This window comes from Panthera onca, chromosome B1, assembly GCF_046562875.1.
Source record: "Panthera onca isolate mPanOnc1 chromosome B1, mPanOnc1 haplotype 2, whole genome shotgun sequence".
NCBI lineage: Eukaryota > Metazoa > Chordata > Mammalia > Carnivora > Felidae > Panthera > Panthera onca.
Window position 1 is genome coordinate 128,728,095 of NC_138342.1, and position 18,695 is coordinate 128,746,789.

General features: G+C 39.0%; 1 protein-coding gene across 3 annotated transcripts in view; it reads right to left on the minus strand.

The window, feature by feature from the left end:
* Window positions 1-18,695, minus strand: part of SH3D19 (SH3 domain containing 19) — a 186,735-nt gene that overhangs the window by 30,208 nt on the left and 137,832 nt on the right. For 2 of the 3 annotated variants that reach the window (XM_078445699.2, XM_060654012.3), the window contains exons 6-9: window positions 18,323-18,485; window positions 16,599-17,600; window positions 7,240-7,347; window positions 2,393-2,505 (exon numbers count right to left, since the gene is read on the minus strand). In XM_078445699.2, coding sequence (XP_078301825.1) covers window positions 2,393-2,505; window positions 7,240-7,347; window positions 16,599-17,600; window positions 18,323-18,485 — 1,386 coding nt within the window. The remainder of the gene's footprint in view (window positions 1-2,392; window positions 2,506-7,239; window positions 7,348-16,598; window positions 17,601-18,322; window positions 18,486-18,695) is intronic. The other variant, XM_078445700.2, reaches the window with a different exon arrangement.

Genomic DNA, 18,695 nt, shown 5'->3' on the forward strand with positions numbered 1-18,695 from the left:
CTTTAATAGAGCTTTATGGTTTACAGAAGCCCATTACATGACTTCATGAATGATACATATATGCCTACACATCACCCTCTCACTCTCTTTTACAACCCTTTAGAGTAGAAGTCGGTAACCTGCTCAAGTAAATTTTCCTCCATGGAAATTTGGGATTTTCTTCTATTCAACAACAGTATTGTACGGGCCCTATCATCCCCTAATGGGCTTTCTTGGCCCAGTTTTAATAAAAATTTATTACCAAGTACTTTGAAAATGTAAACCATCACTAAATTTTAGTTCAGCCTACAGGAAAATCTCATTAACTTGATATTGGCTAATTTAATTTAATGTTTCCTTCAAAGAAATCTCTTTTCACTAGATGATTAGATGGGTTTGCGTGTGTAATAAGCATAGTTAATGCACAGTGTAAAACTATTATGAAATTTGAACTGAAAATTTGGTACAGAGATGTTAAGAATTTGTTCCTTTAAAATTTTTTAAATTTTCCTTTTTAAATTTTTAATTAAAGAATAATTGATATATAATACTGTATTAGTTTCAGGTGTATAACACAGTGATCTAATATTTATATACATACAAAATGGGCACTATAGTAAGTCATTACCATCTGTCACCATACAAAGTTGTTACAGTATTACTGTATACCATATTCTCTATGCTGTACATTACATCCCCATAGCTTATTTTATAACTGTAGGATTATACCTCTTAATCCTCTTTGCATATTTCACACCCCTCCCACCCCCCCTCTGTTTGTTCTCTGTATCTATGAGACTGTTTCCGTTTTGTTTTGTTTTGCTTTTTAGATCCCACATATAAGTAAAGTATACAGTATCTTTCTCTGCCTGACTTATTTCACTTAGCTTAATACCTTCTACATCCATCCACGTTGTCACAAATGGCAAGATTTCATCTTGTAATGGGTGAGTAATATTTCATTGCACATATACAGCACATCTTCTTTACCCATTAAGTTAATCTATTGATGGACACTTAGGTTGCTTCCATATCTTGGCTATTGCCAACAATTCTGTGATGAACACAGGGGTGCATATGTCTTTTTGAATTAGTGTTTTCACTTTTTTTAGATAAGTACCTACAAGTGAAATTGTTGGATACGATAATTGTTTCTAATTTTTATTTTATTTGGGGGGGGGGGGGCATGAGTGGGAAGAGGGGAGGTGGGGAGGGAGAGAGGGAGAGAATGAACCTCAAGCAGGCTCCATGCTCAGTGCAAAGCCTGACACAGGGCTCAATCCCACGACCGTGGGATCTCGACCTGAGCCAAAATCAAGAGTTGCATGCTCAACCGAGTTAGCCACCCAGGCACCCCTATTTTTAATTTTTTTGAGGAACCTCCACACTGTTTTCCACAGTGGTTGTATAAATTTACATTCCCACCAACAGTGCAGAGGGTTCCCTTTTCCTACATCCTTGCCAACACTTGTTAAAGGAACTGGTTTCTTTTGAACAAACCTTAAAAGATAATCTACCATATGGGAGTTTCAAACAGCATGGGGAAATGGTATTGAGGTTGAAAATATATATATATATATACATATATATATATATATGTATACATAGATACAGAGAACAGAGGGGAGGTGGGAGGGGTGTGAAATATGCGAAGAGGATTAAGAGGTATAATCCTCCAGTTATAAAATAAATAAGCTATGGGGATGTAATGTACAGCATAGAGAATATGGTCAGTAATACTGTAACAACTTTGTATGGCGACAGATGGTAATGACTTACTGTAGTGCCCATTTTGTATGTATATAAATATTAGATCACTGTGTTATACACCTGAAATACAGTGTGTATATATATATGTGTGTGTGTGTGTGTGTGTGTGTGTGTATATATATATATATATATATATATACATATATATATATATATAAAACTCTTTGACTACCATTGTTAACAAGTGCATGATAAAGTACTATTTTTTAATTAAAAAATTTTTTTCCCTAAATTTCAGATTAACAAATTCTTATGGTTATTATCTTAAAATCATGTCACTAATTGGATATTTTAAATAAAAACTGATAATTGGACTAAGACTATTTCCACAAATATTAAAGGTTTTTAGAGATTTTCAAGAACTTCTGCCTAATTATTAGTACCATGTAAAAGGCAATGTCATTCTATCACTATAGGAAAAAATATTTTATGATGAAATATCACAAACTGGCTTAATTCCTTTGTCCTATAGGAATTTTTTAAATATTGAACATCACCTGAAATAAGTACACGGGGCTTAGAAATGGTTTGCAATAAAGGTCTTTACCAGACCAACAGTAAAATAATTCAGACATCAGCTGAGTATTTAAAATTAGCGCATAGCTTGGTCTTCAATCTAAGACAATTTATAGTAACCACTTACCAAGTTTCTAGTTCTGTCAACATTACTCAGTTTTCCAGATACTACACTGTAAGTGTTTCCAATAGGTTTTTCAGTAGGGAGAGGAGGTGGGCTTTGCAGATCCTCTTGTAAACCTGGAAAAACAGCAGTAATTCATCAATAATTTAGGGCCTTTGAGGATTCCAAAGTATGAAATAATTGCAGCTTGGTTCCTTAGGAAAATGGCTGTCCTAACAGATCCATACAAAGAGTGGACAGCTAAATAAGTGAGAAAGAGCTTCAGAAAAAGGATGGGTTTAGGGGCACCTGGGTGGCTCAGTCGGTTAAGCGGCTGACTTCGGCTCAGGTCATGATCTCACAGTCTGTGGGTTCGAGCCCCGCGTCGGGCTCTGTGCTGACAGCTCAGAGCCTGGAGCCTGCTTCTGATTCTGTGTCTCCCCCTCTCTCTGACCCTCCCCCATTCATGCTCTGTCTCTCTCTGTCTCAAAAATAAATAAATGTTAAAAAAAAATTTAAAAAAAAAAAAAAAAAAAGAAAAAGGATGGGTTTAGCAGGCATCAGTTAGTTTTACTGAACGTTATATAGAGTAAAAATAATACTAAATAATTAAACAGCAGCCAGCAATTTTGAAAACCTTCAATGTGCCAGGCAGTAAGGCACCTTATTCGTATACATTTCTCCAACCAATGACTATCTATGTGCTAGATCTGTGTAGTTCACTAGCCAGTCGTTGCATGTGGTGATTTAAATTTAAATATTAAATAAAATTACAAATTCAGTTCCTCAGTTGCACTAACTACACTGAAATAGCTAGCACTTGAAATGTTCAGTTGCCATAATAGACAGCAGTTTTAGAACGTTTCCACCTTTGCAGAGAGTCCTATGCACTATCTAGCACTATGCTAGATAATATCCTAATTTTGCAGATGAAGAAACCAAAGCTGACAAGAAAATATATAAGCTATCTGAAGTCTTAATGCTAGTAATTTTGGGTTTTGAACCCAGAAGCCTGTACTCACTATAATATGGCATGCTGTTTCTTTAATAGGTTGTGTATCCAACCCTCCCCCATCCAAATAATTGAATGTGTTTTCTAATTCATTAGCTCCAGATTAATGGGTTTAATTGCCTTCAATTTAACAAACAATATCTTCACATCCAAACTACATCCTTAACTCAGTGATAGTATACCCCCAGCTTATTTTAAAAAGAAGGAAAAGATCAGATTTAATTAGTGGCAACTAATTAAAATCTGTGTGCAAAAACACTTGGAGAAAGGATGACTGTAACATACTAAAGGAGGCTAAAGCTAATGGTGATTTAGGCACGGAAAGGAGACGGGAATTCTTTTCATTCTTTCAAATGAACACTCTCTGCTCTCACTTCACATGAAATACCTATAACAAGAGGATGGTTTGTCAGGCTCCTATTTTATCTACAGACAGGAAACACTCTCAAAAGAAGGAAAATACCCAGGCCAGCTACTATGAAAACAATGATTTAGAGACAGGCAAGCATTCTTAGGGAGCGGCAGGGCTACTCTGGAAATGAAGACACATAGGAAGATTTCAACTGAGTTGCCATCTTGAGGACTTTCTCTGTGGAAAAATTTTCTTATTCTTACAAGGAGATGCTGAAATCATTTAGGATGCTGTATTGCTGCGACAAACAATTAAGGGTACAAAGCAGTAAGAATATGAAAGTAGAGAGGAGATGCCTTACTGGCAGGAAAGGACATAGGGGTTATCAGGTATGGATGTGAGGGGGGGAGGTGGAGATTTCCAATTTCAAATAATGTGGTCGGTGGAGGTCTCAATGAGAAAAGTGGCATTTGAGCAAAGACCTGAAGGAATGTTGAAGGAGGGAGCCATGCACATACCTGGGGAAAGGACATCCTAGTCAGAAGAAACAAATTTCAAGAGGAAAGAGCTTACATGTTCAAAGAAGGCCAAGGGGTTTTGCTTCACAAAGCTATTCCTTTCTTCGCCTGACCGTTCCAAGTTCTTCCGACACCAAGGCACATATGAATTGCTGAATAACTGTGGTAAGTACAATTCTGGGGAGCTGGTTTTTGATGTAAATAGAAACAGCGCTGTAGAAACAGGCACTTCAGTTCTCTCACAGACAGCACTTGGAATCCAACTTTCTAACAGCTCCTGGAACTTTGTCAGAATAATAAAGGTGCTTCCTCAATATATCCTTTTCAGGGGGTGCATGGGTGGCTCAGACAGTTAAGCGTCTGACTCTTGGTTTCGGCTCAGGTCTTGATCTCATGGCTTGTGGGTTTGAGCCCCGCATCAGGCTCTGTGCTGACAATGTGGAGCCTGCTTGGGATTCTGTCTCTCTTTCTCTCTCTGCTTCTCCCCTGCTCTCTATCTCTCTCTCTCTCAAAATGAATAAACTTTAAGAAATATATATCCTTTTCAGGATTTCAGGAATATTTTTTATTAAAAAAATTTTTTTAATGTTTTTATTTATTTTTGAAGAAGAGAGAGACAGAGCATGAGTGGAGGAGGAGCAGAAAGGAAGACACAGAATTTGAAGCAGGCTCCAGGCTCTAAGCTGTCAGCACAGAGCCCGATGCGGGGCTCGAACTCACGAACTGTGAGATCATGACCTGAGCCAAAGTCAGACGCTTGACCAACTGAGCCACCCAGGTGCCCCAGGATTTCAGGACTATTAAGCCAATTTATAAGTATGCAGAAAAGAATGAACATAGCAGGCCTGAGACTGCTTATTCTCAGAAAGATATGCTTCCAAGGTTGGTTCTTGCTGGAATCTGGGAACTTGGGCTTTGGGAAGGTTCCCACCATCCCCAGAACTGATAAAACAAAAGAATATGGTTTATGCTGAATACCTGCTTTCCTTCTGGGAATCTGGAATTTTGGAACATGCCAAAATTGCTAGAGGTGCCTATGTGACCAGCCCCCAATAAAAACCTTGGGCACTGAGTCTCTAATGAGCTTCCTCGGTTGACAACATTTCACCTGTGTTGTCACAACTGGTTCCTGGGGGAGTTAAGTAAAGCCCTTGTGATTCCCCTGGGAGAGAACACACAGAAGCTTGTGCCAGGTTTCCTCTAGGCTTTGCCCCATGTACCGTTTCCCTCTGCTGATTTTGCTTTGTATACTTTTGCTGTAATAAATCACAGCTGTGAACATAACTATGTGCTAAGTCCTGTGAGTCCTCTAGCGATCATCAAACCTGGGGGTCTTGGGGACCCTGATACAGCAGAAGAATAAATTCAAATATAAAAACTGTATTGCTTAAAACCCACATGAGCTTCAGGCAACATTTATTATCATTATATTTCACTACACTTGTTAAAATCTAGGATACATTTTAACAAGGTAACGGCAAGCAGGCAAACAACCCAATGTCTGTGTACTTCTATAGCCCACTGATTTGTGGACTATATAATGCTGTCAAAAGAAATGAACCACCAGTTTTTTAATCTACCACATAACCTCCTAAGAAGCGAGGACCCACCAGAGTTTGGTACCCTTGACTTTTTCCTTCTCCTCATTCTTCACAGTAACTCAGTTCACTCTTTTCACTATTTGGCTTAGAGCCATCAATTAATAACCATCAAAAGACCAAAACCAGTATGATCCATCTGGGTAGTATTTTATAGAGAAACCACACCCATAAACTAAAGGGGTTTCATGGCATTCCAGGGTATGCTTGCAAAATAACCCACGGATGCTACAGGTGAAGGACTGGGGACATTTGATCTGCTATGAGGAGGAATGGAGTGACAGGATCTCCTGTTAGATAAAAAGCAAGGATGCATCTGGTCTATGAAAATGCACCGAATGAAATGAAACGATAGCAGAAGCTCATGGAGAAAGCTGTGTGATCACTGCAAGCATTGCCAAGAACTGCTTTGGAACGCACCGTCCATGCACGTGCGTGTACACATACATGTACTTTTACACACACTTTTAAATAATCTCCAGGGTCTCAAATAAATGGGCCTGGCCCTCTTGGCTTCTCTTTTACAATAAATATTAGATTTCTTCGTGGTACATATATAGGCTCATACAAAATTTCATTTATTGTGCCGGTAAAAAAAACAAGGAAGAAAACAGTATAAAAATGTTGTGTTATGCTAATTTTAAAAATGTTTAATACATGATTATGTTTTTATAATTTTGGTTAACTGCTCTTCATACAACTCATGCATACTTACACTTAGATTATGCTGACTGGAATAAGATACTGTATCCAGAGAGACACATACAACTTTATTTGCTGTCAGTTTCAATTAGTTCATAGGAGAACGACTTGGGAGTTAAGAGGTGTTGACGCCCTGGTGCAGTCAAAAATCCAAATTAACTGTTGACTCCCCAAAAACTTAACGACTAATATAGCCTAGTGATAAACTAAGTAGCCCAATAACACAGATTTTAGGTTTTATGTGTTATATACTGTAGTCTTACAATGAAGTAAGCTAGAAAAAAGAAAATGTTAAGGAAACCATAAAGAGGAAATATTGACAGTATTGTAAGAGATCTGTGTACAAGTGGACCCACACAAGTTCACACCTGTGTTGTTCAAAGGTCAAGCGGACTTTCCTGCCATCTTTACCAGAGGCACTAACAGGATACTCCAATTGTTCTGAGTTTCAGTCTCTCTCTATTCTCTCTGCCTAGAGATGACGGTATAGAGAAATGAAATCCGTATTTACTGTACCAACTGTCTAAAGAACTGTGAAAAAAAAAATAACTTGTTTTTAAATGTTCTTGGACTATAAATAATAATAAATGGCCAAATGCACATAATTTCAAAAGCAGACATTGATAAATTAGTATATATTTTCCCCAGGCTCTTGGAGAAGCAGATAAAGAAGGCAGATTAGTGCTTACATTTTCCCGGTTTGGCTGGAATTCGAATCACAGTGGGCTTCCTGGTGGGTGCTGGTTGAACTGCTCGTTCTTTTGTTGGTTCTGTTTTTGTGGGGAGCTGAAAGGGATCTAATGAAAAACACAGTTTATTTTGCATGTTTTCGTTAACATGGACTCAAACAAAAAACCTCATTCATAATTAAAGAGTCATATTTTCATGCCCCAGGGAAAACTATTCATGGATAAACAAAATCTCAGTTTGCAGAGACAAACACAAAGTCGGAGCTCATGAAAGGAAATAACTTGGTGCTCTGTAAATAATTCATGTGGCTTTTCTTCCTCTCTGATGAGAGATATCCAGGACAATCTTGAATTATGAAGAAGCAATCCTTCAAGGGAGTATAGTCATTTCGCAAGTGTTGCCTGAAAATGAGGGGCAACTGAAACGAAGAGCCAATTTCCCCCTATCGTGAAGCCTCCCAGATTCCCCAGGAAAGAAGGCCTTTTCTCCCTCCCACTCCTCCTGTGCCTGTCCCAGAAAACTCAGGCACAAGGCTCACCAAGGGCCCTCATCCTACCTAGCACCGTCCCTGATAGAGAGTGTGCCTGGCACACTTTGCTGAGCAGAGTGTCAGTCGTTCAGTAAAACCACACTTCAGTTAACATGAAAATGAAAAATGTTTTATCTCTGAAATACGATAAGACATCTTCCTTCAAATATTTCATTTGGGGGCAAGGATACAGGACTTGGCATTTCTCCACCTTAACTGACTCATTTAAAATTGACAGTGTATGTTTAGAGAAAGTATTTTATTTATTTTTATTTTTTTATTAAAAAAATTTTAATGTTTATTTATTTTTGAGACAGAGACAGAGACAGAGTGTGAACAGGGGAGGGGGAGAGAGAGAGAGGGAGACACAGAATCCAAAGCAGGCTCCAGGCTCTGTCTGAGCTGTCAGCACAGAGCCCGATGCGGGGCTCGAACTCACAAACTGTGAAATCATGACCTGAGCCAAGTCGATGTTTAACTGATTGAGCCACTCAGGTGTCCCTAGAGAAAGTATTTTAAATAGAGACATAATTAACCAAACTTTTTTACTGAAAGAAACCATCTTTCTTCTTTAATGTAAATATTCTTTTCAGTACTTTAGGGAAATGCCCATATCATTTTTTTAAAGACGAGAAATCTGAAAATAAGTAGATTAGCAAAAATAAAATAAATGCTGTATAATGGATACTCTCTGTAGCACACAGGATCTCTTGAGGCCTCCTTTGCCTTTACTCACCAAGAAGCAGGATGAGTATATGGTGTAATTCTGCACCTGTTCTATGGAATCTTAACTATAGGGAGATACTCCCTATAAAAACAATGTACAGCACAGCTCCTGTGATGAACAGCATTCATGTTCTGCCTATTATGAGCTGTGGTTCAATAAGCACCTTTTGCTGAGCAGCTATTTTCAAGATACATGAAGAGCTGAGCTAATGATAAGAAGGCCTTTCGGCCCCCAGATACTTGACCTTCCCTTCCATGCAGCTCTCAGGCAACCTTACCTGAGATCACTTGCTCACTAGCCACTTGCTCACATATAGGATGTCTACCATGTGCCAGTAACAATGGTAGGTGGGAAGATACTATGGTAAAGTACAATCCCATTTTATTCTCTACCGCCTAGGAATGGCCCTGAGATGGCATGCCAGGTAAAACTATTATTACTGGCTAGTGAGAAAAACAAAAACAAAAAAAAATCAGAGGAGTCCTCTATGGAAACCTATTAGCTCACAATGAAGCAATCTTGTCTATGTTCAAAAACCCAACTCAAGATTATCACAACAGTATCAAACTTGAAAAAAAGGATCTTGCAATAGTGTAACTTTATTCCACTGTAACCTATGTCCTCACAAAACAAAGAAAGCTCCTTTTAGCTCTAAATACATTTTTTAATTCTATATTTTGTTATAGCATTATTTTTTACTCCAAAAGAGTATTTATTATAAAAATGGGAAACATTAAGAAATATTTGATGGAAAGCCTTCTATAATCCCATCTCTTCAGTAATGATTAAAACTTGGTATATTTTTTTACCATATTACATGTATTGTTATACAGGTATTTTGATAAACAAAAAAGCAGGACTTTATGTCTTTCTTTGTAATTTGCTTTTTCACTTTGTCCGCTCAATATTGCTTGGAAGCCTACTACGAATCAAATAGTATACTAGGTGCTGGGAATACTTCAGTGAACAGCAAAGAACTCTGTCCCCACGGCACTTACATTCCATCAGGGAGATGAAGATAATCAACAATAAATATAATAGATACATCGGTCACGTGGCACATTACATGAAAAGTACTACTGAGAAAGGAAAACGTAGAGCATGGTTAGAGACTCTGGGTGTGGGCAGAAGGGAAGCAGTTTGCAGCATGAAACTGGAGTGCAGGGGGTGAGGGAGGGGAGTTCTCTAGGGTCATCTTTCCAACAACTGGATTTTACATATTCTAATAGTCCTTCCAACTTCAATAATATACATGTGGTCTCTAGGAAACAGTAATGGATAACAGGGGATAGGTGCAATTGTATTAAAGCTCATTACTGCAAATATTACCTGAATGTGGACTCCCTGAATGGTTCATCTGAGTAATACTAGCTAAAACGAGAGAATCTGAAGACCCTATGTAATCCTGGCATGCATTTTATTCAAACACAGAAACATAGCATTTTTCCTTTGTGCTGATCTTTCCCTTCTGTTCACCTCCCTCCCTATCATTGCCTTTACTCTGCTTCCCAGGCCTTTGTTGGAACCCACTGACTTCCAAGGACCCACTTTTCTTCCCCCAGCAGCGGTGGAGACTTTGTTCAGAGACTTGACTGCCCTCTCTCCCCCTTATCTTGGTTGTCACATCCCATTCTCTCAGGGCTCTTGTTTTCTACTGGGAAAAGCACCAAAAATTCACAAAAAGGAGTAAGGCTGTTAAATGTTCACTTGTACTCTACCTTTCAAGTGGCATTTCTGCTTTAATAGCTCCTTCTGGTGCCTACAATCTGTTGATTATTAGTACAAGCTTTTAGTTGATGTTGTCTTTTTGGGTGGGTGTGGAGGGGGAAGAAAATCTTGAGCATGGAATGACCTCAGCTATTTCCCAACTCATATCATATTCTGAGCCAGTATACCACCTACATTCTTTCACATTCCAGGAGGGAGAGCACGAACAAAGGGGGCATCAGGCAAAAGGGAAAAGACACTGCCAATCACAGGGGGCATCCAAATTATGCTCTCTGTTTGGAGGACTGGCCTCAGACACCTGCCCCAAATCCTGCACAGTATGTAACCTCATCTTCTGCATCCAAGGGTCCAGTGATTTTTTTTTTTTTTAACCTTAAGGACTTAAATTGAAGTAGTATAGATATAATTTATATAACAAAGTATTCAAAGTGTCCTTCCTAGTTATCTACTCTTTCTCCGTCTTTACCTTTAATATCACTAGCTACTCTTTAATAATTGGCACTCAGATCATGTAAAATTATTCTACTATGTCTCTGGAAAAAAATTATTTCTCAATACAGTGAGCAAGGAAATCTCAGTGTTCTAGTGCTGCAGGCTATTTGGCAGGAGTGGGTCTGTTTGATGACCTGCCCCAGCTGTGCTCACCGAGTCAGTGAGCTCAGCATCTGCCTCTCTTGTCTGCGAGCTGTCCAGGGCTGTAATGCAGACAAGGTGTGCAGATTAGTGGGGAGGACAAATAGCATCACTTCAATAAGAAGGTGGGACCAGAGGCCTGATTTTCATCTTGATGATGCTATGCAAATCTCTCTTTAGCTACACTAGTATGAAGTTTACTTGTTATGTCCATTTATGAACAGGGTTATTTTTTTCTAACAGAAATCTAAGTGGGCAATATATAAAATAAGGATGGCATCTCATGTTTGGGAACTCCAGGCATTGTCAAGCAGAGAACTGAATCACTGGTACTATTAAAATGTTTAAAGTTCATAACCTTTGACACAGTAGTCTCACTTTTGGAAATTTATTCCTCAGAAATAAAAACACTAGTAGAAATGGCAATGTTTATGACAGTGTTTACTGCAGTATTTTCTGTAGAGGAAAAAGAAATCCAACAATCTAAAAGCACCATCCATCAATAGGGGAAATGTTCAATCAACTATGATACACTCATACTAAGAAATATCAGGCAGGTATAAGGAAACAAGAAGTTAGACCTACTGACCTAAAAAGAAGTCCATAAATCTCACTGTTAAATAAAAAATGACAAAGGGCAGGGGCGTCTGGGTGGCTCAGGCCACTAGTTGGTTGAATGTCCAACTCTTGATTTCAGCTTGGGACTGTGCCCCATGTTTGGCTCTGTGCTGAGCACGGAGCCTGCTAAGATTCTCTGACTGCCTCTGCCCACCCTTCACTCTCGCTCTTAAAAAAAAAAAAAAAAAGACAAGGGTATAGTATGGTAAAACTGTTTGTAAAAGTAGGTAAAAGTACATGTATGTATACATGTTTGTAAGCTTTGGTTTGAAATGTCCAAAGACATGGAAAGCTACATACAGTATTGTTTACACTGGTTCCTCTGAGGATATGGATGGATTGGAGGGAGATACATTTTTTTTTCTTTCACTAGATGTTTGCATTGTTGACTTGTTATAGCAGTATAACATTACTTTGTAACAGAAAAAAATGCAGTAAGATAAAGCCAATCACAAGAAAAAAGTTACAAGATTAAGCTGAAATAACAACCCTGACAACCAACCAAACCAAAAAACACTTAAAAATAAGGGGAGGAAAGTGAAAATTCTTGTTCCTTTAGTTGGTTTTTAAAGGCAATAATAGCCAAAACTTTCTATAAGATAACTAGAAAAATTAAAACTGTTTATTGGATATAGTTCCTCAGTGATTTTATTTAATAGGATTTTCTGTGCATACATCTATGTTTTTGAATTTGTCTTTAGACATATGCAGTTCAAAATAATTAGCTTCGAATTGAAATCTTGAATAATACAGCAATTTAGAAAAATCATGTATTATTATTTTAAAATTTCGGGGTGCCTGGGTGGCTCAGTCGGTTGAGTGGCCGACTTCGGCTCAGGTCATGATCTCACGGTCCGTGAGTTCAGGCCCCACGTTGGGCTCTGTGCTGACCGCTCAGAGCCTGGAGCCTGTTTCAAATTCTGTGTCTCCCTCTCTCTGACCCTCCCCCGTTCATGCTCTGTCTCTCTCTGTCTCAAAAATAAATACACGTTAAAAAAAAATTTTTTTTTTAAAATAAAATTTCTACTCATCACAAGACTGAGGATCACATGGGAAGCAGCGCTCGCTTGCTCTCTCACTCTCACTCTCTCTCTCTTTCTCTCTGGCAAAGATGACAAAAGCTAACTCTCCCAGCTTTTCATCCTAATTCTGCTTATGTTTTGCTGTTCGAAAACCAGGTTCCCCATTCTCTCCTGCCAATCCTGTTTCTTCATAAAGACTACCTTTGTTACTTTTTATACATCTTTCCAAAGAAACTACATATGTGAATGTGTGTGTTTTAAATAAACAGCAGCTAAAATACCACGAATGCTATCTGTACCTTGCATTTTTCACCTAATAATAATATCTTAGAGGTTGGTAGGAGGTAATAGGTGGTATGTTTCCTTTTTAATTAACACACAATCCTCCACTGTATTGTGGATGTACCATTATTTATTTAAGCAATCCACTGGAGGTTACTTGCAATATTCTGTAGCAATAGCCCTCCAATGGGGTGCAAGAATAAGCCCTTGAAGCTCTGAAAATTGTGCATACATGAGTTAAGGGGCTATTTTCAAAGGAGATAAAAGATTCACAGGATAACCTGATTCCGAGTTCTGTGACCCAGAAGGGGTTAAGAACAACAGTGCCACAATTCTCTTACCCAGTTTGCTTTTGTTTCTACAGTAAAAAAAAACACAAAGCATCTCAAAGAAGAAAAAAAATCTCCTACCCAAATCTAAGGAAGGTCCATGGCATTTCTCTCTACCTTTATTTGCAGTATGTATTCTGCCCTCCTTCTAGGCCCTCACACCAAACCAATTATTCTACACCTGCTGCCAAACAAGTAGGCCCCTTTACACCTATATCCGCATGGTCTTCATTACTGGGCTGAGAAAAACACTGATGATAATGTAGTTTTCTGCCCATTACCTGTCTCTAATAATATGCTTGTCATCATAATTAGTTTCACCATCCTTGGCTTGCTTTTCTGTCATTTCCTTCCCTTGAGTTCTGTTAATAGCAGAAATTGGCTGCTAAACTATTATTCTGGGCTGTGTAATGGAGCTGACAGCAAGGCATTCTGCCTCTTTTTTTTGACAACTGGGTATGATTTGTAAAGGTGTGAAGAGGAATTGCTAATACTTCTCAGCTCCGTTACATTAACCTGGAAGGCATTCTACCCAAGAAATGAATCCAATATTAAATTGCTTGTTTTATGAGTTTTCCTTTAATAATTTTTCTAATCTTTATAATGTTCTCATAGCTCCAGTATTTTCTGATCTCTATTTTCTGAGATTAATATGGCAACCTCATTTTATGAAAACTACTTTATTAGATTTTCTTTATTTCTGAGGGAAAGAAAAGAAGGAAAGACATATTTGTGAGTTCCTCTCCTTTTTCTCATGTTCTCTCCCAGTTTCTGGCTAATGCCAGGATGATTGAGTAAGGTTTCACAAAGAGACCATAATCCTTTATTTACAAAGACAATGCTATTGATATACCATCAAAAAGTCACAAAGCCCCAAATCAATACACAAACAAAAATCTCTCTGCATGTTGAGGAATTCATAGGTGATCCTAAAGGCCTCTGGAGGACAGTAAGCAGGGAAGCAATGAGGTCCAAATTACACTCTAGAAAAAAATCCCTTGGGAAGCCATGATATGGAGGATGATAGGTTTGACACAGAAGCAGGGGCTCAATTTAGGAGGCCACTGCAGTAATCTGGCCAGAGTCCTAATGTGGGACAGCAGAGGGGGGATGAAAATGAGAGGAAGACTCAAGAACCACTTAGAAGGCTAAACCAGCCAGCAGGAGTTGGTAACTAATAGGATGTTAAGAGCAAGAAGTAACAATAATAACTACTACTTAATGGGCACTTCCCATGTTTCAGACACTGGGACAGGGCTTCCCTGCATAATCACATTTAATCCTTGCATTACCTCCATGAGGAGTTATTATTACCTCGTTTTATAGATGAGGAAACTGAGGCGCTGTCAGGTCAAGTAAATTGCCCAAAGTCACACAGCAATTAAGTGGTGGGCTCTGGCCCGTCTCACTCCAAGTCCAAACAAACAGCCACTGGGTGACAGATAGGAAGACTCAAAGATGATCTCTAGGATTCTCTAGGGAAGGCCGGGTATATGATGGAGTTACTATGGGATGTGCAGGTTAGAAAGAAGAGAAAGTAAATGTTCAGTACAACTCCACAGTTGAGAGCAATGGTTAAAGTCAGGGAGGGCAAACAAATTACACATTTTGCTGAAAGACTGCCTAAATAATTAAATGTTGTGCAGTGAAGTGGGAGAAATCAAGAAACAGAAAAGGCTGAGTATGAAGCATGAGACTATATTCATGTGGAATGTATATGGTTGACCTTCTTTTTGAAGATGACTATAATTATCTGTTTGATGACATGGAATAAATTTTCAGCAGTTATTAACCAAATTGCCATCCCCACAGAATCCAGTGGTTTCTACAAAAGGTGGTATTTCTTTGGGTTGTATCATTTCCACCTCTTCTCGGCTTGCTGTTGTTGGATTTACCCATCCCTGTCCCACCCTGAACTTTGTAACACCAAAAAGGTTTAAGTAAGAAAATGACATAACAAAGACTTGAAAAGTTTTCAAAGTGTTCCCTGGTGTAATGATTCATGAAAATGTTGGGTAGCAACATAATGTAATGAAAAATATACTAGATTTAGAATAAAAAGACGGAGTTTTGGGGCACGTTGGGCGTTTTAGTTGTTAAGCATCTGATTCTTAATCTTGGCTCAGGTCATGATTTCATGGTTCGTGAGATCGAGCCTCACGTCAGGCTCTGTGCTGACAGCATGGAGCCTGCTTGGGATTCTCTATCCCTTTCTCTTTGCCCCTCCCCTGCTCTTGTGTGTGCTCTCTCTCTCAAAATAAATAAATAAAACTTAAAAGAAATACAGTTTGAATCATACCTTGAAAACTGTTAGTGTTAGGACACTGGGCAAGTTACCCATTGATTTCTCTCAGTCTCATTTTCTTCTGCAAACTGAGGACAACAATCCCTTGCAGAGGTTTACTACAAGTATGAAATTCAATGATGTATGTCTGGGTATCTACCACAGGGTTTGGAACATTGCCGAATCTTAATATATTCTAACATCTTTCCTTCTACCCCTTATAGACAAGACGCAAGCTATAGCCAGTTTAATGTGTGCAGGATAAATATTTAATAAATATGTTTGTTATCACTTAAAATACACTTGTGCTGTGCAGAATTTGGTTTTGAATCACAGAGCTTATGCCATTTTGATGCATGTTAAACATTTATAAGATGACAGCTAACCTTTTGAAAATACTATTAAGCTTATATGTTCACAAAATTTACCCAAGTAAGTAAACAGCAGTAAAAGAAATCCTCAATGACAAGTAAAGCAGCTTACTCTGACAAATCAAAGATAAGCTTTATGATCATATTCTCCATCTGAACAGTGTGAGGAAAGAAAACATACTCTCTGAATTTCCTCTTGAGAAATTTAATTGTCCTGATCTTGGCAGGAAACTTACAGCTGTTGTATTTTATTTACAAAACTTTGCATTCCCAAGGGAAGACGTTCTGTGAAGATTACTGAAAAAAAAATTTGCAACATATGGCTGGGTCCTCCTCATTCCTTGCTTTGCTCTTGCCAGAGTCCGTCCCAGGGCTGGCATCTCTTCTGGCACTCCCAGTGAGGCTGGTTCAATCTGAGGAGCCTTTCTGGGGCCACTGCATGATTTCCCATCTATGAGAAATTTCCCCTGCATTTCCCTGATGCTTGAATCTCCACCTGCCAAAGCAAGGGAGCCAACCTCACACCTAGTTTTGTCGTTAGACCGAGTCTGCTTATTCCTGGCTCATGTAACAGTCATCAACATGTGTCTCCCTCTTTCTCCATCTCCATCTCCCCCCATCCCATATTTTCCCTTCCTTCTCTGTCTCTATCTCCTACCCAGCTCCATGTTTCTTAAACTTTCTGTGTTTCTATCTTCTATATATACACATATGCATATGTGTACACACACATACACAACTCAATAACTTATGTGTTAGAAACTAAAACAGCAAGTGCCATTCAAGATGCCCTCTGAGGAGTTTACACTCCCTTCCACTTCTGATTTTTACTCACCCAGAACCATCTCTGAACCAACAGATTCTTCAACCAGGTTCCCGGGTGGGGTGGGTAAAACATCGTCATCAAAACTGATGAGGTCGATGTCCCCTGAAGGCTTGCTTTGCAGAGCTGTAACTGTGGAGTTGGCTGAGGGTCCTTCTCCCAGTGACCTGAATGCTTTGGCCTGTGACGCCACTGAGAGTCGGGGAGGAATGGTGACTGGTTTCAGCAAAGCTGCAGGGCCGGGGTTTTCTAAGGAAACCGATTTCTTCGGCAACAAAGGCCGAGGAGCAGGAGTTGGAACTTTCTTCCCACCATCAGGGCTCTCGGCCACAGGTCCCCCTCCAGGAATCTCAGGATTAACACTTCGTATAAGGCCAGCATTTGGTTTCTTTGGCAATTCAGGTTTGGTTACTGGGATGCTCCCTACCTCTTGTAGTGGAGGGTGTGGGGTGAGCCCCTCCCGAGAGGCCACCTTGAGTCTGTTTTCAGTCCAGGAGTCCCATTCTCCAGAAGCTCTGTTAGCAGCTGGTTTGGGAGCCACTGTGGGTTTCCCTGAGGGAACAGCAGGTCTTGGGGGGAGTGTGCGGGGAACAATTTCTGGTTTCACAGACAGTCCCGAGGTTTCTTTATTTGTCTGACCCTCAAATGCTTTGATTCTTGAAACAACACTATTTTGGCTTCGTTCTGTGTTCATAATGTTCATCACTGCCTGACTATCCAAGTCGTTGGTGCTGTCCAACAGAGACTGGGGCTCGCTCGGGGAGGATTCCCTTTCTGTGGCCACAGGGCTAATTTTCTGGTGATTTTGGTCTTTAATGTGACTATCTCTGGCTATTGGTCTGAGGTTGGCTTTTGATCTTGGTCTTGGCACTGGACATCTTGGAGCACTGGAGTTCTCTGGACAATTCTGTTCTTCAGAAATATCAAAGACTATTAGAGGTGGCACATCCGTTGGATGATCACTGGCTGAGACCACTGAGGAAGGATGGAGAGGCTTGAGAGGTGCCTGTAGTGCTGACAAGACCAAAAGCAACAGAAAGAAGTTGCACCATTATAATTTAAAAGAAAAAAAAATAGAAGATACACAGATTTTTAAAAAATATACATGTAGAATATCAAGAGATTTTGATTTCCTTAATTGATAAAAAGTAATTCCAAAATCAAGGGGGAGATGTTTATATTCAGCTTTTCACAAGAGTGTTCTTCAAGTTGTATTTATTCATAAAAGAAATATTCATTACCAATTATTTTAAAACACCATTAAATTCTTGATTCTCAGTAGATTTATCACGCAAACACTTTCTCTCTCATCAGGATTCCAACATTTCTTGTTTTACTTTTCCAAAGTAACATACTCTCATCTCTGTTATTCGAACACAATGCTTTTTAAAAGCTTAACAGGACAACCACCTTTAACATCCCATCAAAGTTACATTGCTAAATATAACATCCTTCTCAATGGGAATTCAGAAGATTAGCAATAATACAACCATGAGTTAAAAGGATGATGTTTTTGTGATATGAACTAGGGTGAGTCCCAGAGACGGGGCCTGCGGCTCATAAGAATGATCTACTGTAATAATCACACCAAGTCAAAATAAAGAAAGCATACAGTGATCACAGTGACTGGGAAGCAGAGCTCAATGAATTATGCACAAGTTGCAAATTATTTTAAAGGCTAGAAGCCTACTGATTACTTTCCTAGAACTAGGTCAGAATTAGGGAAGACAAATTACTTGCACTACTTTGAGGCAGATGGTTGTCTATTTCATCTGAAAAGTCAGTCTGAGTTGCAGAAGTAATTGTGTGCCTTGGAGTGGCAGCAGCATTATTATTATTCGTAGTGTTAACTTGAACTTGGTTGATTTCTTTTATGACTTGTTCATAAGATGGTGGGAGCTGCAAAATAAAGAATGAAGATTTTAGACATCTATGGACAAATAGCCAAAATGTTAAATGTCTCACTTTTCTTGTCTTTGAACTTAATTTTAAAAATAAAATGTAGGGGTGCCTGGGTGACTCGGTCAGTTAAGCGTCTGACTCTTTTTTTTTTTTTTTTTTTTAAGTTTTATTTATTTATTTTGAGAGAGAGAAAGACAGAGTGAGTGA